At 45.9% G+C, this 17,491-nt stretch overlaps 3 protein-coding genes across 7 annotated transcripts; 1 reads left to right on the top strand and 2 right to left on the bottom strand.

Moving 5' to 3' along the window:
* Positions 1-305: 305 nt before the first annotated feature.
* Positions 306-2,145, top strand: LOC6505489 (guanine nucleotide-binding protein subunit beta-like protein). The gene is made up of 4 exons (XM_032455251.2): positions 306-326; positions 390-518; positions 609-820; positions 1,283-2,145. Exons 2-4 carry the CDS (start codon positions 410-412, stop codon positions 1,916-1,918), a joined length of 957 nt encoding a protein of 318 aa, XP_032311142.1. The 5' UTR covers positions 306-326; positions 390-409; the 3' UTR covers positions 1,919-2,145.
* A 915-nt stretch (positions 2,146-3,060) lies between these two features.
* Positions 3,061-7,099, bottom strand: LOC6504491 (protein phosphatase 1L). 2 transcript variants are annotated; one of them, XM_014904953.3, is made up of 6 exons: positions 6,939-7,099; positions 5,190-5,361; positions 4,442-5,018; positions 4,122-4,385; positions 3,986-4,038; positions 3,061-3,927 (listed from the first exon to the last, which is right to left on the bottom strand). In XM_014904953.3, exons 1-6 carry the CDS (start codon positions 6,976-6,978, stop codon positions 3,624-3,626), a joined length of 1,410 nt encoding a protein of 469 aa, XP_014760439.1. In that variant the 5' UTR covers positions 6,979-7,099; the 3' UTR covers positions 3,061-3,623. The 2 variants fall into 2 exon arrangements, with proteins under 2 accessions (XP_014760439.1, XP_014760438.1); XM_014904952.3 differs by lacking the exon at positions 6,939-7,099 and adding an exon at positions 6,154-6,757 and having other exon boundaries at positions 5,190-5,671.
* Positions 7,100-7,458: 359 nt separating this feature from the next.
* On the bottom strand, positions 7,459-17,403 carry LOC6504480 (laminin subunit beta-1). 4 transcript variants are annotated; one of them, XM_032455506.2, is made up of 5 exons: positions 17,307-17,403; positions 13,699-13,777; positions 10,713-13,616; positions 7,989-10,646; positions 7,459-7,785 (listed from the first exon to the last, which is right to left on the bottom strand). In XM_032455506.2, the coding sequence occupies exons 3-4, from the start codon at positions 13,425-13,427 to the stop codon at positions 7,995-7,997; spliced, it is 5,367 nt and encodes a 1,788-aa protein (XP_032311397.1). In that variant the 5' UTR covers positions 13,428-13,616; positions 13,699-13,777; positions 17,307-17,403; the 3' UTR covers positions 7,459-7,785; positions 7,989-7,994. The 4 variants fall into 4 exon arrangements, with proteins under 4 accessions (XP_032311397.1, XP_001964946.1, XP_032311398.1 ...); XM_001964910.4 differs by lacking the exon at positions 17,307-17,403 and adding an exon at positions 16,703-17,082; XM_032455507.2 differs by lacking the exon at positions 17,307-17,403 and adding an exon at positions 13,970-14,059.
* Positions 17,404-17,491: the final 88 nt, after the last annotated feature.

A 17,491-nucleotide genomic window follows, 5' to 3' on the forward strand; every position in this document is an offset into this window, starting at 1 on the left:
GAAAGGTGTCCTTACCAACTTAGTTTTAGACAGAATTTGTAAATGTTCTGACAAGTCTTGTTACCATTAGTGTTCCCAGATACGGGGATGAAGTTTGAAATTTCTTTGCGTAAAATATTTTATTTTCTTTGGAATAAGAACATTTTTTATTATTAAAAATACATTTTATTTATTTTTGTCTTTTGAAATGTAGTAATTAAAAAATATCAGATGTAGAATATACACAGGGTGCCTATATTCGGAGAAGATACACAGGGTGGTCAACGAAGAAGGCCTTGCTTCTAGTGGGACCAGCTCTCCTTCTTTTCTTTTCCGTTTCCGGCGAGGTAACAAGCAAATTTTTCGGTGCTCGTCGTTCTTAGATTTTAATGAATAAATTCTAAATTTAGGTTGACAAGAATAAACCAAGATGTCCGAAACCCTGCAATTGCGCGGTACCCTCATTGGCCACAATGGATGGGTCACCCAGATCGCCACCAACCCCAAGGATCCCGACACCATCATCTCGGCCTCCCGTGGTAAGTAGACCCACTCCCAGTCCCATCCAAATCTTTGAATATTTTCGGCATCCGTGGACGATTAGCTAAATAAATGGTTTTGACTTGCAGACAAGACCCTGATCGTGTGGAAGCTGACCCGTGATGAGGATACCAACTACGGTTACCCCCAGAAGCGTCTCTACGGACACTCGCACTTCATCAGCGATGTTGTGCTGTCCTCTGATGGAAACTACGCCCTGTCCGGCTCCTGGGATCAGACCCTGCGTCTGTGGGATCTGGCTGCTGGCAAGACCACCCGTCGCTTCGAGGGACACACCAAGGTGGGATAAGTTTCCAATTTACCTTAGTTCGCCTAGGGACTTGAGCTTTGCTTCTTGCATCGATTGCGTGGGCCGGTAAATGGCCTAAAAGTAAGGTTAGGAGTGAGGTTAGGTTCGCCTTTGCCGGCCACGAATCGGAAAGAAATATTATATTGCGCCTATGCGAGGCAGAATTTCTGGTTGACATCTTTACACACGGTTCTCCCTTCGACCGAGTCTCCGCTTTTATTTATGTGAAGTTCTCGTAAGTAGGCACAAATGCATAAAACCACTGATTCTGATGCTTTTATTTTTTTAAACTATGATTAATGGGTTAGTTTTTGACAATTTTTGAAGTAAATATTCATGAAAATTAAGCAAAATTTAACTAACCTATTTAATCATAGAAGAAACTATGATTATTTTACAGAAAATGGATTAAAATTCCCTCAACTAATCGTAAAATTTCTGATTCGGTTTTAGGACGTCCTGTCGGTTGCCTTCTCGGCCGATAACCGTCAGATCGTTTCCGGCTCTCGGGACAAGACCATCAAGCTGTGGAACACCCTTGCCGAGTGCAAGTTCACCATCCAGGAGGATGGCCACACCGACTGGGTGTCCTGCGTGCGCTTCTCGCCCAACCACTCCAACCCGATCATCGTGTCCTGCGGTTGGGATCGCACCGTCAAGGTCTGGAACCTGGCCAACTGCAAGTTGAAGAACAACCACCACGGCCACAACGGCTATCTGAACACTGTTACCGTTTCGCCCGATGGCTCCCTCTGCACCTCCGGTGGCAAGGACTCCAAGGCCCTGCTGTGGGATCTGAATGACGGCAAGAACCTGTACACCCTGGAGCACAACGACATCATCAACGCCCTGTGCTTCTCGCCCAACCGCTACTGGCTGTGCGTCGCCTACGGTCCCTCGATCAAGATCTGGGATCTGGCATGCAAGAAGACCGTCGAGGAGCTCCGCCCCGAGGTCGTCTCGCCCACGTCGAAGGCCGACCAGCCCCAGTGCCTGTCTCTGGCCTGGTCCACTGACGGACAGACCCTGTTCGCCGGCTACTCCGACAACACCATCCGCGTCTGGCAGGTGTCCGTTTCGGCTCATTAAGTTAATTAAGCTGACTACCGTACTGGCCGCGAAGCTGTTTGTTTAAAATTAAACAAAATAAAAGATTAAGCGCGATGTACAAAAAATATATAAATATTTTTGTGGTAAATGGGCGGGGAGGCATAGTTTCTGAGGTCTTTACCGATTTGTAACTAGGGCTTAGGTTAAGATGGTTTTTAATTTATAGTCGGACTATATCCTGTTTAATAAAATGTATGATTTTTAAAGAATGCCAGTTTTCAATGGTTGGGTTAAGGATCTTCTTAAAAATCATACATTTTTGAAGGATGTTCGAGGTAGGTTCAAGGTCAGATCACGACCTTTCCCAGTTTCAGTTTTAAATGGATGGGTTGTCAGGGTTTTTACAGATTTTTTTTATAAATCATACATTTTAACGGATAGTTTCAGGCAAATCTTATTCTTCCAACTTCTACCCCTTTCCACCAATTGGAAGAAAATCGAAAAATGGGAAATCGCGAAAACTCACAATATCATATCATAGGTGTACCCCTTAAAAAAATCGAAAATTTTTTAAATCTCTTAGACAGGGACCGCAAATAATGATTATACTGCCCTGCAAATTTCGACTTTTGCGCTGTAAATATTATGGAATATAGGGTTTCCGAAAAGTTTTTTTATGGAGATCACGAATCCAAAGTCGAAATTTGCCCATTATGTCAAGTTCTCACCTCAAGACCACAAATCAAGCTTTAATTTCCAATATTTCTCAATTTTGTAGCTCGTCAGAATTTTGCGGTACGATTTTTTAAAAATGACCAAAAACGCTATTAATTACTTTTCGAAAACTTGACGTGATGGAGCCCGGAGTAGCACAAAAAAACCTTTCTGAAACACTATATCCCATATTTTTCACCAAGACCCATGCGGGTCAGTGTTATTGTTACATATTTTAATTTTAAAACTCTCAAAATAATGATTATGTGTTGAATTTTCTTTTTCTTCCAGAAAATAAAACTTAATTCTTTTAGTGAAAAAATAAAAATCCAGCATAATAGTAATTTTATCGCTCCGAAATATCACTTAATTCAAGATTATCAGAAAACAATGATTTTTTAAAAGATTAAAATCCGGGAAACTAACAACTTCATAAGAGTATTCCCAAAATTAAAAACTCCATTTTATTTAAAGTTTAGCAACTCGAAGCAGTCGCATTTCGTTCGATTTTTTTTCTTTATTTGTAAACACCTTTTAATATTTTAGAAAATAAGACTATTTTACAAGTGTAACAAATAAATTAAATAAATAGTTAGGTTTGTTGATGATACGTGTGGTCTAGGAGGGTGAATGAAATGAAGTCTATGAAGAGAATAAACTGCACGGCAAGGCGGCGGCGGCATCGGCGGCGGATGCTAAACAGTTTGTACACAACAACATGGGCTAACCGACAACCTTAGATATGAATCAAGACGAAATACAAATGAGGAACGCAATTGGGATCTGGCCTCGCAGGGCCAAGACTGTGATGTATGTGAATGGGGATGCTCTTGCGCTTTGGGATGATAATAAGTAACACAAATACGAAAAACAAATAATTATTTTTTTTTAAAACGCCTAACTAGAAATTTTGGGCACTTTGTTTTTCTTGTTTTTTTCTTTTTGTTTTGTTTTTGTCCAGAGGAGGGAGAAAAAAAGGTAAGGGCAAAGCTAAATAGCATTTCTTAGCAGGCACTCTAGTGTGTTGATTTCATTTGGTTTTGATTGAATTCGATCGTTGCACGGCTGCAGGAGCAGCGTTTTGCGATTTGGCTGGGACTTTGAGAGCTTCATCTGCTGCCTTGACAGCAGAGCTGCCGATCTTGTAGACATCGTTCTTGAAGACAATCACCAGCACTGTGATGTTGTCCACGGAGCCGCGCTTGTACGACTCCATTGCCAGGGATTTGGCTCCGAAGTCAGATTCATTGAGATGCTCCTGGGCAAAAGTACAGGCCTCCTCGTTGCTGAACGTATCCCAAAGACCATCAGATGCCAGTATTAAAAAGTGGGGCCTAAAGAAGCGATAGAGTTACATATATTTTTGAAACTATTAGAGTTCATTGTACTCACTTGTGATCGTTCAGCTCGAAGGTCAAAATGTCGGGCGTTGCAATCACTAGATTCTGAAAGTGTTGCGTTAAAAATAAAATACAGATTAGCCCCGAATGCCAGCCTTCTGAAATCATCCCACTGCTGCTATATGTACCTTATCTTTCAACGGATAATCGCCGAGTGCACGTGACGTGGCCAAAACGCCGGCCACGCGCCAAACGCCCCGGAAGGCAATGAATCCGCCAGCGTCGTGGATTCGCTTCCGTTCGCGCACCTGTTGGGGCTTGTGATCGAACGAGAGCGGAATGGCAATGCCTCGGGAATCGTACATCACGCCCCGGGAATCGCCCACATTGGCAACAATCAGCTTGGACCCCTGGACGATGGCGATCAGAGCCGTGGTGCCGGCAATATTGGTCTAAAAGAGGAACCTTTTAAGATGAAAACAAAACAATATTTACACGATTATCTTACCGCCCTTTTGGCCTGTTCCACCAGCTTGTAATCGGCCGACATAATCTCGTCTGTGATAAGTTTACCAAAGTTGATCCGTCCGTTCTCGATATAGCACTTGGCCTCCAGGTTTGGAGGCGGTGCATTTGCTGCTCCATTCTGTGCATTGTTGTTGTTGTTCAGGAAGGTGTCCTTGGCTGCCCCAACATTGCCGCTTATTCTCATGGCCGAGTTCAGCTGAGCTGTGTAGATGTCGGCAATCGAGGCCTCTGTAGTCTTTTGCTTGATGGCACTACAGTCCGCCGTGGTGCTGTGGGCCTTTCTTAGGCTGTCTTTCCGGGCGACAGCTGCCGTGGGTTCTGTGTTCTCCTTGTTCGAGTCCTTGCGGCTCTGTTTGCGGGACAAGTAAGGACTCTTGTCGTAGTCCCCGAAACCTCCGTCGCTCTTCAGCAGCTTCGACATCTCGATGATCTTGTTGTAGATGTTCTTCACCAGCACATCCTTGGCGAAGTCGGCGGCGAACTCCCCGCCATGGCCGTCGAAAACGGCAAAGAAGGAGATGCCGGTGTTGTTGTTGATGTTCTCCTCGATGATGAACCTAAAGTACAATCCAAACGAATTAATAAACAACCCATTGCTATCTCAAATGCGTAAACTTTGACTTTAGAAAATGGAACACATTTTTGTGGTGTCATAACGAGATTGCGCTGTTTTGTCTAGCACTCGTTTAATTTTCGAAAAAATCAAAGTTTCAAGTGCTTGTAATTACCTATCCTCCATGCGTGGTCTTCGTCCTAGAACTGCGAATGCCGAGCTTTGCTGCTTCAGCTCCTCCCAGCTCTGGTGATCGCCGGCACTGGCCGATAGCTCCATCATCTTAACCGCCTTCTGGCGACCCAAAGTGGCCTGTATGCGACCCAGGATGCTGCGACTCCACACATCTACCGCTTGCAAGTAGAGCAACAGAACGAAGAGGATCATTCCGCAGAAGATCACCTCCGGCCGGAGGACGTAGAGCCGACATAGCTTCCATATGTAGGCCAGCGGCGAGTTGATGGACGAGAAGCCCACCGCAAACTTGGACAGGATTTTCATGTGCGATACGTATGTCTGATAGAACACCCTATCTTCCAGTTCGTCGTCCATGGGAAATGCTGTGACCTATTGGGACTCTCTCCTGGCCTTTCAATATCTCTTCTGGCTCTGTCAATGGATTTCAAGCGAGACGCATGCAAGGCTGTCGGACAAGCGCTGTGGGGAATGTGGGTGGATAAAAAAACCGTATATATAAGAAATAAAAAACAAAATTGAAATAAACAACAAAGGCGTCGGGCCATATAATATAGACATTTTCCCAAATCAAAATTCAGTCAAATTTGGCGGAATCGGAAGTCGTAAAAATTCACTTTCTTTGTGGAACTCTCGCTTTTCGATTTTCAGGGATTTTTGTTTAATGCTTCCAGTACAGATATCTTTTTAAATATATACAAAAAAAAAAAAAAAAAATAAAAAAATAAGTATAAAAAATGTTTACTATTTGCCGTTAAGAATTTTATTAATTTAACAATGAACTTTGTTGAATTTATGTGTCATTTATTCAAAGTGCATTTTCTTAAATTCCGATTCCGCGAAATGTTAATGGGAAAGGTCAGCAGATGGCTCGAAATATGCATCCCAACCAGAATCTGATGGGAACTGGGAGGTCCACTGCCAGGTTTGGGGGAAAAACGTACTCTGGGGGAAAACACTTGACGCTGCACGTCAGATGTCGCTGCGAGTTTTCCTCTTATTTTCCTTTTTATTATTGATATTTTTACTATTTTCCGCTGCGGGCAGGCTGGTGCTCCCGTTTTTGTTTTCGTTCGCCTCCTCCACCTCCTTTGTGGTCGCCGTTTCCGTTTCCCTTTCGTTTTCGTCCTGTCCCTTTCTGTAGCTTACAGACGCTCTTTATTCGCCCGTCGTTCGCCTTTCTTTGGCATTATATTTTTGATATTCGGAGAGATATTTCAGATATTCTTATTTTAGCGCTTGTCTTGCATAAAATCAGAACATCGGCTCGGTGTGTGTGTGCGTGTGTATGTATGAGAGTGAGAGTGTGTGAGAAGTGTCGCACGGATGTCGCAATAAGTTAATAAATACATATATTCCACGCACTGCAACTACAATTTCGCTCCAAACAAATGACTATTTAATTTAGCGCCGTGTCGCGGTTTGCTTTCGTTAATGTTTTTTATGAAAATAGCTCGCACTTGTTTTGGGATTGAGATTTCAGTGAGTGACGGCACTATCGGCGGGTGCCAGTGCGATACCGGTATCGATAGTTCCCGCAGATACTCTACATCTAGCGAAAGTCAGTCCGAACGTATGACCCAGTTTGTGTCATCCAATCATAATCAAAATTTAGTTTGTCTTTCAAATTATAAACCATATTTCATATTATCCTCATTACCTTGACCTTTTTGCTATGCGGTGGGCTTCTCCCCAACTGTACTTGACATATAACTGCGTAGAATAGTACCTGCAGAACTCCTTATCGACTTCCTGTTACGCCTGTCCATTAAAGGTGAACTTCCGGTTCCAAAATATTTTGGATTGAACGGTTTTGTAAATAAAAATATGAAAAATTAATTACCCAAAAATTGAAAACAAAAATAAAACAAACAACCGCACGCGATGTGCAGAAGAACTAAAACAAAACGGAATGGAATAAAATGGCAATCTTTGAGGTAGCATAAGGACCAACACATAGGAACATGGATACAGTGGAGAGTCATTAATGAAAACCTAAAATTACATTTTATAAAACATATTTTTTTACGCAGTTTGACCGAGATTCAACTTTAAATTATGTTTAATAGTATGTTTAAAAAAATAAAATGTATTAAATAGAAGCGCTATTTTTAATTACTTTAAGCATAAATATTAAATTATTTTTAGCCATTTTCAACTGTAAGAAATAAACGCTCTCCTCACCTGTCACTCTCTGTTAAATCTATTGGTTCTCTTGCGACTTTCCAAACCCAAACAGATACAATACATTATTCTCACATTTAAGTAGTTTTATTTAATTACATTAATTGTATTACAAAATGATATAGGGATAGTGTAAGAAAACTTAGCTCAGTGTGTACACATCAAAAATGAAGGCATTTAATTTCATTTGATCAATTTTTAAAATTAACATTGCAGTGTTGGTTTTCGCTTAGAGTACAAAACGTAACGGTAACTTAACAGTGGTTACATAATAACTGTTGCCTTTGTAATTGTATTTTTTTATTATTGCTTTTTAACTCGATTTTTGTTATTCGCAATTTCGCTTATTTGTTCATGAATATGGCAATTGAAAAATGGCCTCGCAGAGAAATCTGAAAAAAAGTCAAAATTTGGATTTCAGTTAGGTGTCATAACAATCGTTAAATCAAAAAATATCGATATATGTATGATCTCTAGGGAGATATGTGTTCCCATCCTTAATATTGGGAATCCCCTAACCTGTTTTATTTATAAAACCATGCAAAATACCCTTAAAATTTTTACTTTTTAAGAAAAGGCATTTTTTAATACTCACATTTCACTAGCACTGCTTGTAGTGCTGGACCTTCTCCTGGATGTATTGCAAGTATTCGTTGAGCTGACCGCTTAGTGGGCCGATCTCAGCCTGGAGGTCGAGCAGCTCCTGGTTCTTGTTCTGGTACACCATCTGAAGCTCGTTTAGATCCCTCAGCTTGGCATTCGTGTCGACTGTTAGCTTGGAGGCCCTCGTGAGCAGTTGCTTTGCCCGCTCCCGGGCATTCTCCGAGCGACTGGCCCGATCGGTCAGGGTCTGGTTGGTGGCACTGGTGGCCGATTGCAGGTTGTTGGCCTCACCCGCCGCCCGCATGGCCTCCAACTTGACGTTGGCCGCCTCCTTGGTGATCTCCTTGGCATCCCGATCGTTCTTGACAATGTTGTTCTGCAGACGCTGCAGTTTCTTGGCCAATTCCTCGACTTGCTGGGCCGTATTATTGGCCGGAGCCTCGGCAGCATTCGTCTCCTCATCGATCTTCTCGAGATCCTTGGCAGCCAGCTCAATATTGCTGTTGGCCTGCTGTATGGCGTCCTGGGCCTTGCTCTGGGACTCGTCGGCAGCCTCTAGATTCTCCACCACAGTGTTGGCAGAGTCGAGGATTTGGTTGGCAGTTTCCTTGGTGGCATTGGCAGTGCTCTGTAGGTGGTTGACCCTGTCCAGATGGGGACGAGTCTTGTAGATGATCGACTCCACGTTTTTCAGCGAGGCCACAGCATCGTTGATTTTGGTTCCAAGCGACTCGATCTCCTTGGGCTCCAGCTTGAGGTCCAGGCTAAGAGTATCCTCGGCTAATTTCTTGCTCTCCGCCGGGGCAGCGGTTTTGTTCTCCTGGAAGTTCTCAATGGCCGTAATCAGCTCGGCGGCCTGCTTCAGGTTGGCGTTCGTTTGGTTCAGATAGCGTTCGGATTGCTCGAAGCCCCGCTTGGCCTTTTCGTAGGCCTCTGAGGCGTTCAGTTTCGCCTGGGTCAGGGCGCGGATCGTTTGGTCGGCCTGATCCTTCTTGCTCGTTATGGCCTTCTCGGCGTCCTTGGCCACTTTGAGGGCCTCCTCGGCATGGGTCGTGGCGCCGTGCTCGCAGGACAGGAAGCCGCCGCAGTGGCCGCAACCGGCTCCACCGCACAGACTGTCGCATGGATCACCTGCCTTGCCGCACACCTGGTTGTTGAGTTCCGGAATCTGGGCGGTCAGACTGGTCAGGTCCCTGCGGTATTCGGCAATCATGTTGTCATTGTTGATCAATCCCTCGGCCTCGTCGTGGATCTTGTTCGACAAGACCTCTACCCGCTTGCAGTTGCGGTCTGTATTGGAGGCCAGCTCGTTGGCTTCATTCTTGAGGGTGGCCAGGTTGCTGACCTTTTCGTAGGCGTGTCGGGTGAGGTTCAGAGCTCCGTCAATGTTCGATTCCTGCAACTGAATGCCGTTCTCTCTCAGCTCCTTGGACAGTTTCTGCACCAATAGTGAGTGGTTCTGCAAGCCCTCCAGTTCCACGCCGGACAAGCTCAGGGAATTGTAGATATCGTCCAGATTTCTCTCGGTTTCGCTCAACCGGCCGTGGGAGGCCAGCAGCTGATCCTTCAAAATCTTCGTTTCCGCATCCAACTTGTCGATGTCCACCAAACTGACGGAAGTATTCTGTAGAAGATCCCGGATGTGCTGCAGCTTCTTGTCCAGTTCGCTGAACTCGGCTGTGTACGCTCCAGTGGCGCCCACCTGCTTGATCTCCTTGGCCCTCTGGATGGTGGCTGTTGTCGACTCCTCCAGGGCGTTCAGGATCAAGTCCCAGTTGGTGAAGCACTCACCGCACGGCGAGCAGTGAGGGAATTGTCCGATGTAGCCGCGGGCGCACTCGTTGCACTTGTAGCCTCCGATTCCCTCGTGGCAGACGCACTGACCCGTCTCCCGGTCGCACTGGAAGTCTGCAGCGCCGAACTGATCGCACTCGCAGGGCTGGCACTTCTCGTTGGGATTGCCCCAGTAGCGGGCTTCGCACTGGTTGCACGCCCTTCCTCCAAATCCGGGCTTGCACTGGCACTGGCCGGTGTACGAGTTGCACTGCTCGTGCAGGGCTCCAATGGGGTCGCAGTTGCAGGACTCGCAGCCCTCCCCGGAGGCAATCTTCCAGTGGTTCACTTCGCACTGGTCGCACCGCAGGCCCTGGACATTCGGTAGGCAGGGGCACTGGCCCGTGAACCGATCACAGTGCGCAATGGTGTTGTTCGTTCCAAGGAAGTCGCAGTCACACTGCTGGCAGTTCTGCAGGAGGGCATCGCCGAAGAAGCCATCCTTGCAGAGCTCGCAGTGATCGCCCGTGGTCTGGTACAAGCACTTCAGACAAGCTCCAGTCTGGCGATCACAGTTTCCAGTGTCGTATTGGTCGATGTTGTTGCTGCAGTCGCATTTGGAGCAGGTGCCTCCGTTCTCCGTCTGGCCGAAGAAGTTATCGGCGCAGATCTCGCACCGAGAGCCGGCATATCCCTCCTGGCAGTGGCAGACCATGTTGTTGTTGCGAGTATCCAGGGAGCAGCCATCGGCGTGAGCCAGTCCACTGGCCACCGTCTCCGGGCAGCGGCAGGCTCGGCATCCGATCTCACTTCCCAGCAGAGGGTTTCCGTAGTATCCTTCCAAGCAGCTGTCGCAGCTGTAGCCCGCGGTGAAGTCCTAAGGGATATTAATAAAAGGGTTGGGTCATTAAAGATTCGAATCCCTGGAGGAATCTCATATTACCTGGCACTCCAAGCATGTACCCGTAATGGGATCACACTGGGCAGCATGTCCGTTGCACTGGCAAGCCCGGCAATCAGGGAAGTTCCAGAAGCCCGGCTGGCATTGGTTGCACTCCCGGCCGTAGGTATTCGGCACGCACTGGCACTGGCCGGTGATGAGGTCGCAGTGATTGTCCTTCGATCCGATGCTGTTGCAGTCGCAGGCCTTGCATCCCTCCGGTCCAAAGCCGTAGGTGCCCGGGGCACATTGGTCGCACTGGCGGCCCACCACATTCTGCTTGCACTGGCAGTAGCCTCCGTGGGAGTCGCACTCCTTGCTCAGCGATCCCGTGGGGTTGCAGTTGCACATACTGGCTCCGTCGTGGACATAGGTGCTGACGTAGTTGTCCAGGTACTGGCACTCTGGCGGCGCCTTGTAGTTGATGTCATACAGCGAGACATTGCAGTTGTACCGATCGTAGTCCTTCCGGCGGAGATCGGCCATCGGGGATCCCGTAAAGATCGGCGTAACCTCAATGCGGGGGATCAGGGTCAGGGAATCGATCAGGATCGTGGCCGTGGGACTGTCCTCGTTGTGGCGCTTCCGCTCGAAGTGAATCCGGAACTTGTACACTTTGCCGGCCTCCAGGCAGACATCGTTCAGGGCCACCACCTGGCGACTGCGATCGGGCAGCGAGAAGGGTATCCGGGATTCTGGCGCAGCATGAGCCGCCGCTACATCTCCGCACTCTCCGTCCGGATCGATTTGATCTGGCCTGACCAGCGTAATGAACGCATCCTCCCAATCGCCGCGGGAAGTGCTCTGGTAGCGGATCACCACGTCGTAGGGCATCGAGCGGGGAATGTCCCCAACCGAGAAGACGACCTCCGTGTTCTCGGGCACCCTGGTGAAACCAATGCCGGTGAAGCTGCCATCCGGAGTCTCGGCGACCAGGCTGCAGTTACCATTGGGACCGTAGGAAATACACTCATCGATGACCTCCGCCTCGTGCACTTCCGTCAGCAAGGGAATAAAGTAGTTCTGCTTGGGCTGCGAGCAAGTGCGTCCGGTCATGTGGGGACGGCAGCGACACTGTCCGGTGACCACATCGCAGAAGTGATCGTACGAGCCACCGGCATCGCAGTTACACAGCGAGCATCCCTCCTCCGAGTCGGATAGGCCATAGGTTTCGGGCATACACTGGTTGCAATCCTTGCCGGTGACGAATCGCTTGCACTTGCACTCACCCGTGTGCATCACGCAGCCGGAGTTGTTGACCGTGCCCAGGGTGTTGCAGGTGCAGGACTCACAGCCCTCGGGGTTGTCCGGCTGAAGGTTCCAGTATCCGTCCTTGCAGAGATCGCACCGACGTCCCGTCACGAAGGGCTTGCAGTGGCAGGCTCCGGCAATGGCACCGTTCTCCGGGTCATTCACCGAATCGCAGATACCCTCGTCCAGGGAGCCGCGAGGATCACAGTCGCAGTGCTGGCAGGCGAACTCCGATCGGATGTCCTGCTCGGGGTCGCGGTAGAAGAACGGCTTGCACTCCTCGCAGTGCTGGCCCTGGGTGTTGTGCATGCAGTTGTCGCACACTCCGCCGGACACATTGCCGGAGGCGGCGAACACGGCCTCGTCGAAGTGACAGCTGACGGCGTGGTCGTTGCACTCGCACTTCTTGCAGGCGTTCGTCTGCTTTCCGAAGGCCGGCTTCCAGGGCAGGTCGTTGAAGAAGTCCTCGCAGGTGTCGCAGTTCAGGCCCTGGGTGTTGTGGGTGCACTCGCAGCGTCCGTGCACCATGCCGTCCTCGTTGTCCGCGGGATTGAAGTGCGGATCCAGCGGCAGGCACTGGGAGGCATGGCCGTAGCACGAGCAGGATCCTCTCACCACCATGTTGGAGATGCCATAGTAGTACTTCTCCTCGTTCTCCAGTCGGTTGTCCAACAGATTGTCGCCCAGCTTGTGCAGCTTGGTCAGCTGAATCCTCAGATTGGTCATCTTCAGTTGGTTCTGCACGTGCTCCGCATACGGATCCGAGACATTGATGTTCGGCGGCAGCACCCTGAAGATCACCTCACCGTTCCGCGAGGGCTCCACATTCGAATACCGCGAGGTACACATCACATCGGTGATGTTGTGCAAAACAGTGGACACTCCCGGGAAGGATTCCTTACAGTCGTAGGCGAAGTACCGGTAGACGTGCCACGTCTTGCCGAAATCAAAGGACCTCTCGATGTACATGGCCGCCGGTCGGAAGGTGGTGAACGTGATGATCAAATGGGTGAAGTGGAACTCTGCCTCCAGGTCCAGTTGAATGGTGGCATTCTCCCGGCCGTTCTCCGACTGCCACCAGGTGGGCAGGTTGGTGCCCGGCTTGGTTTTGTAGATGATCTGGCCGATGCGATGGTTCTTGTACGGATCGTTTCGCGTCACCTCGCGCGTGTCGCACAGGAAGCACTTCTTGTCCTGCAGATGGGAGAGGATACAGAACCGCTCCGGGGATTGCAGACCGCAGGTGGAACTGGCCGTCAGGCGGTTTTCTCTGCCAATCAGCAGATTACCCGTTGCCGGGTAGCAGGAGGACCGCTCGCAGGGATGCGTTTTGATGTACTGCCGGGGCGGATTTCTCGGTCGATCCCGCCTGCCGTGCTGGGGCTGGCGTTGCGGTTCCGCCGATCCCAGATCGCTGGCGAGCAGGCCGAGCACAAAGACCACGGCGATAAGCCGCAGCTCCAACATCTTGCTCGCTCTTTCTCTCGGGTTGTTGGGGTCGCGTTCCAAGTGTTCCACACTCGGGGACTTCCGGCCGGAGCTTTAATCAGTTGCTCTTCTTTCGTTCGTTGCTGCTTCTGTTTCGGTTTTGGTTTCTGTTTCTGTTGGGACCTCTGTTGGGACTGCCTCCAGCCACGTGATCCTTCCTTATTGAATCTGAAATTCATAAACCCAATTAGTGATAGAATTGACTTTATTTACGGTCCAGGTCACTTGTGTTTTGAATCCTTTTACTTACTTAACCACTCTGCTCCTGCCCCTGATTCTTCGTCCACTTTATAGACCTATTTCGTTCATGTTTTCTGGTAATCCCAAAGCTGAAAAAAATATAAAAAATGGGATTAGTTACTAAACAAACATCTAGTCTCTTGGCCCCACTTTGATCCGCTTATCAACCGAGAGTTGCTCTAATTTTCTTCACATTCAGAAAAAAAACAAAAAAAGAGGAAAACTGATTTATTTTCGTACCATTAAAAAAAAGGCATCCGCGCCCAACGAATCTTACGCACCAACTGAGACGCAAACTGAATCTTGAACAGAAACTGAAACTGAAACTGAATGGATCCTATCAGGCCTCAGGCCCGACTTAAAACATATACTATGAGCTCTACACGCCGATAATGGGGTGTGCGTGTGGGTAGCCCCTTAATCCGTTGTTGCCTGGTGCGTTTATCAGTTTTCTTTTCTAGTTTAATAGTTTAAGACACAAACTTCGAAAGAGGGGGTTAAACCAATAGAATCTTTCCCATTTCTCTTCTAAAAATATTATATATTAAGTACCATTTTATTAAGAAAATTAAGTACATTAAGTAAACCCCCATAGAAGTACTGTCATATCCTGAATTCCATTTTAAAGCCGGAGTTTCGGTCTCTTATCAGAATAATAGAAAATCAAAAACTGTGCTACGAGCTGGAAAAGATAACCCAGGGAATTCTTAAAGCCCCGCCGGTCAATACAACACCGATTTGGAGCACATTTTCTAGAATCTAGACCCAAACATGGAACCGGAGTCTAAAAATACATATATGTGTTTCATAATTTCATCTGTCCCCGATAAGAGTTCATTCACAGATACATTCCCTACGCCGACCATATTACTTCTCTCTGAACCGATTCCCCCTTATGTTCTGTGGTGTTTTATTTTTTTTTTTTTAATTGTTTGCTATTTGTACGTTGGTTAATTTCGTTTTCATTTCGGTTTCGTTTTGGGCCGGACCGAGGAAACTGGCAAATAAACAAACAAGCCAAGAACAAAACGTAAATTTAAGAGCCACACATACCCCCCCATATACACCCCATTTGTTGTGTGTGTGTGTGTGTGTGCGGGTAAATAGTGGAGCAGCAGTGGAGCACTCCACGATTCTCGACTTCGTTGGATGTACACTCATGTGTACACTATATATCTTTGTGTATGTGCGTGATCTAATGTTTATATATACTATACGTATGTATGGCCAGTTCATAAAAATTTGCTCATACAGTCGCCTGCCGCCTGTTCCATGTTTAAGTTTTCTTAGTTTCGCTGGAGATGCTGTTTATATTTCCAATTTCATCGAGGCACGCAGCTTATTTGACCACACAATATCATTTTTTGGACAGTGAAGCTCCGATATTGGGGAATAATCAACTCTTATTAAAGTATTTCTTAAGGCAGTTGCCTCCTTTTCAGGCTTCAAAAATATCAATTTTTTATGTTTCAAATCTATTGTAAAGCTATCCAAAAATATATTTCCGATCGAAAAAACAAAATGGATTTCAGTATTAAATTATCTTCTATTTGAACTAAAAAAATTGATAAAAAGTATTATTTAAACTATTTATTTTTTAACTTTAAGTGCATTTTGTTTTTTAAAGTGAAATTTGCTTTAAATTTTTTGATAAAATATGGATTTTTATAATTCCTTCTGGGATTTTTTAGTTCAAATAGAAGAGAAACTTATCAAAATTAAATAACAATTTTTTTCGAATATTTCAGATGCATCTTACGACTTCCATTACCCCCATCGATTTGCAAGTGCAGACTGTAGGCGCTCCAAAGATACTACTCAAACTTTTTGAATTTTCCATATTTTGTAATAACAAAAATTGATTTTTAAACCTTAAATATAATAGATTATCACTATAAAATTCCGTGTAAAAATAAAAAAAATAAAAAAAGAAAACTACTGCCTTAAACTACCATAGATCATATATCCATAACCAGTTCAAAGAATATTTTGAAGAGAGAAGTTTTTGTTGAAGTCCTAGATATTTCTGAAAAGTTCAGTTCTTACAGAGACCACTGTATGTTTACTTTGTATACTGTATGCATCATGCCGACCAAGAACCAGGCAGCAGCAGCCCATGCCCCCACTCCCAGTTCCGAATTTCAATTCACTGTCTGGAGCACACATGTTGTGGAAGTCTAACACGTCCCCAAATACATATGAGATCAGCCTGCGATAGCCAGATTGGCTATAATTAGAGCCGACTAAATCCTTTCTGCCCCACAGCCCGCAATCTAATCTATATAAATTAATTCGTCGGCTGCACATCTATGTGTCTGCCCCCAAGGCGACGAGCTCGGCTCACATTTTAATTAGCCAGTCCCATTGTCGCTGCAGCTATAAAGAAATCCGCTTGGCCATGCACTTTTTGAGTCCACATGCAGTTGGATAGTCGCCTCATGGCATCATGTTTCTATATGCAACAGTATGCATAATCCACAAAATATTTCTAGCTAAGTAATTGCACATTAACTTCTGTCACTCTCGGAGGGATAAGAAACTAGAGATCTTTTATGTGGGATTGAACCTAAAATGGAAGAGGTATTATATGGAATAGGAATCATATGTTAACAGAATATAATACTCTTTTTTTAATAAAGTAAAGTACATATTTCAATAGTTAATACATAGTTATTATAGAGATAAGTTACTTTCTAAAGTAGGTTAGAAAAAAAAACATAAATTTTGGAATTTTTGGAACTCAAAAAATCTAGTATACCCTTTACCCCCCAAGTATAAGTTATCTCGGGTTATCTCCAGAGGCTAAAACAACAACAACATCGGCGGATGCGAAGGAGGAGAAGGAGAATGGATGAAGTGGAGGCGAGTAGCAACAAAAACAGGGCAAAAGATAAACCACCAAGTAGGAGCGAGACAGAGACCGAGACGAACTGCAGCTGTTTGGAACTGCTCATGAACTCCGCGTGGAACCAGATACTAACTGTAAATGTGCTCCTTGAAGATATTCAACTTACCGGATTGTTTTGATCGGTTAAAGATAGTTTCCCTGGCCGCTAACTAGAGGGTCTTCCCAAAAATTTATTTTTCTGTTATACAGACAAAACAACAAACACACAACGTGTTTTATTTTGCTTTTTTGTTTCTGTTGATGCAGCAAACACTTTTCGACTTCTTTTTTTAAACTCCACAACACAGGCACACACACAGATACACACTCCAACACACTCTGGGCACGCGGCGAAGAAGATATTTTCCAAGACAATCGGAAAGAAAATTCCAAAAGATTGGGGCGGTACGATCCGAACCCGAATCCGAATCCGAAACCGAAACCGATCACCACAGATCTACACTCGAGAATGAACTAAGGATGAAAACTTCACCCGCAATCTCAGCAACAAGTGAGCGGTTGCGAGAGCAAGAGATAGTGCACTGAGAAAAATTATGTGAACTATAAATTTAAGTATTTTTCTGCAATAACTTTTCTGTTATGTTTAATTTTTAAATTTTTTTCTTCTGAAAGATACATTTTTTAAATCTGTTTGTCATAAGATAGACAAAATACCATTTTGGTACTTTTAAGTGTATCTAAGAGAGCAAGAGAACGGTGTTTATAGATACCTGACGCATGGTAGGTAGGCCTGTATCTCCGTTTTCTTCTTCTTAACTTCAAAAATGCATTGCTCATAGATACACTCTACAAGAAGATGTGTGCGTGCGTAAAGTATAACAGAGCCAAAGGTGTAAATAAAATGTTATTTAACAGAGTCTGTGTTTTTAATGTGATGATCTACTAAGATTTACAG

The sequence above is a fragment of the Drosophila ananassae genome, chromosome 3R (genome assembly GCF_017639315.1).
Source record: "Drosophila ananassae strain 14024-0371.13 chromosome 3R, ASM1763931v2, whole genome shotgun sequence".
NCBI classification, from domain to species: Eukaryota; Metazoa; Arthropoda; class Insecta; order Diptera; family Drosophilidae; genus Drosophila; species Drosophila ananassae.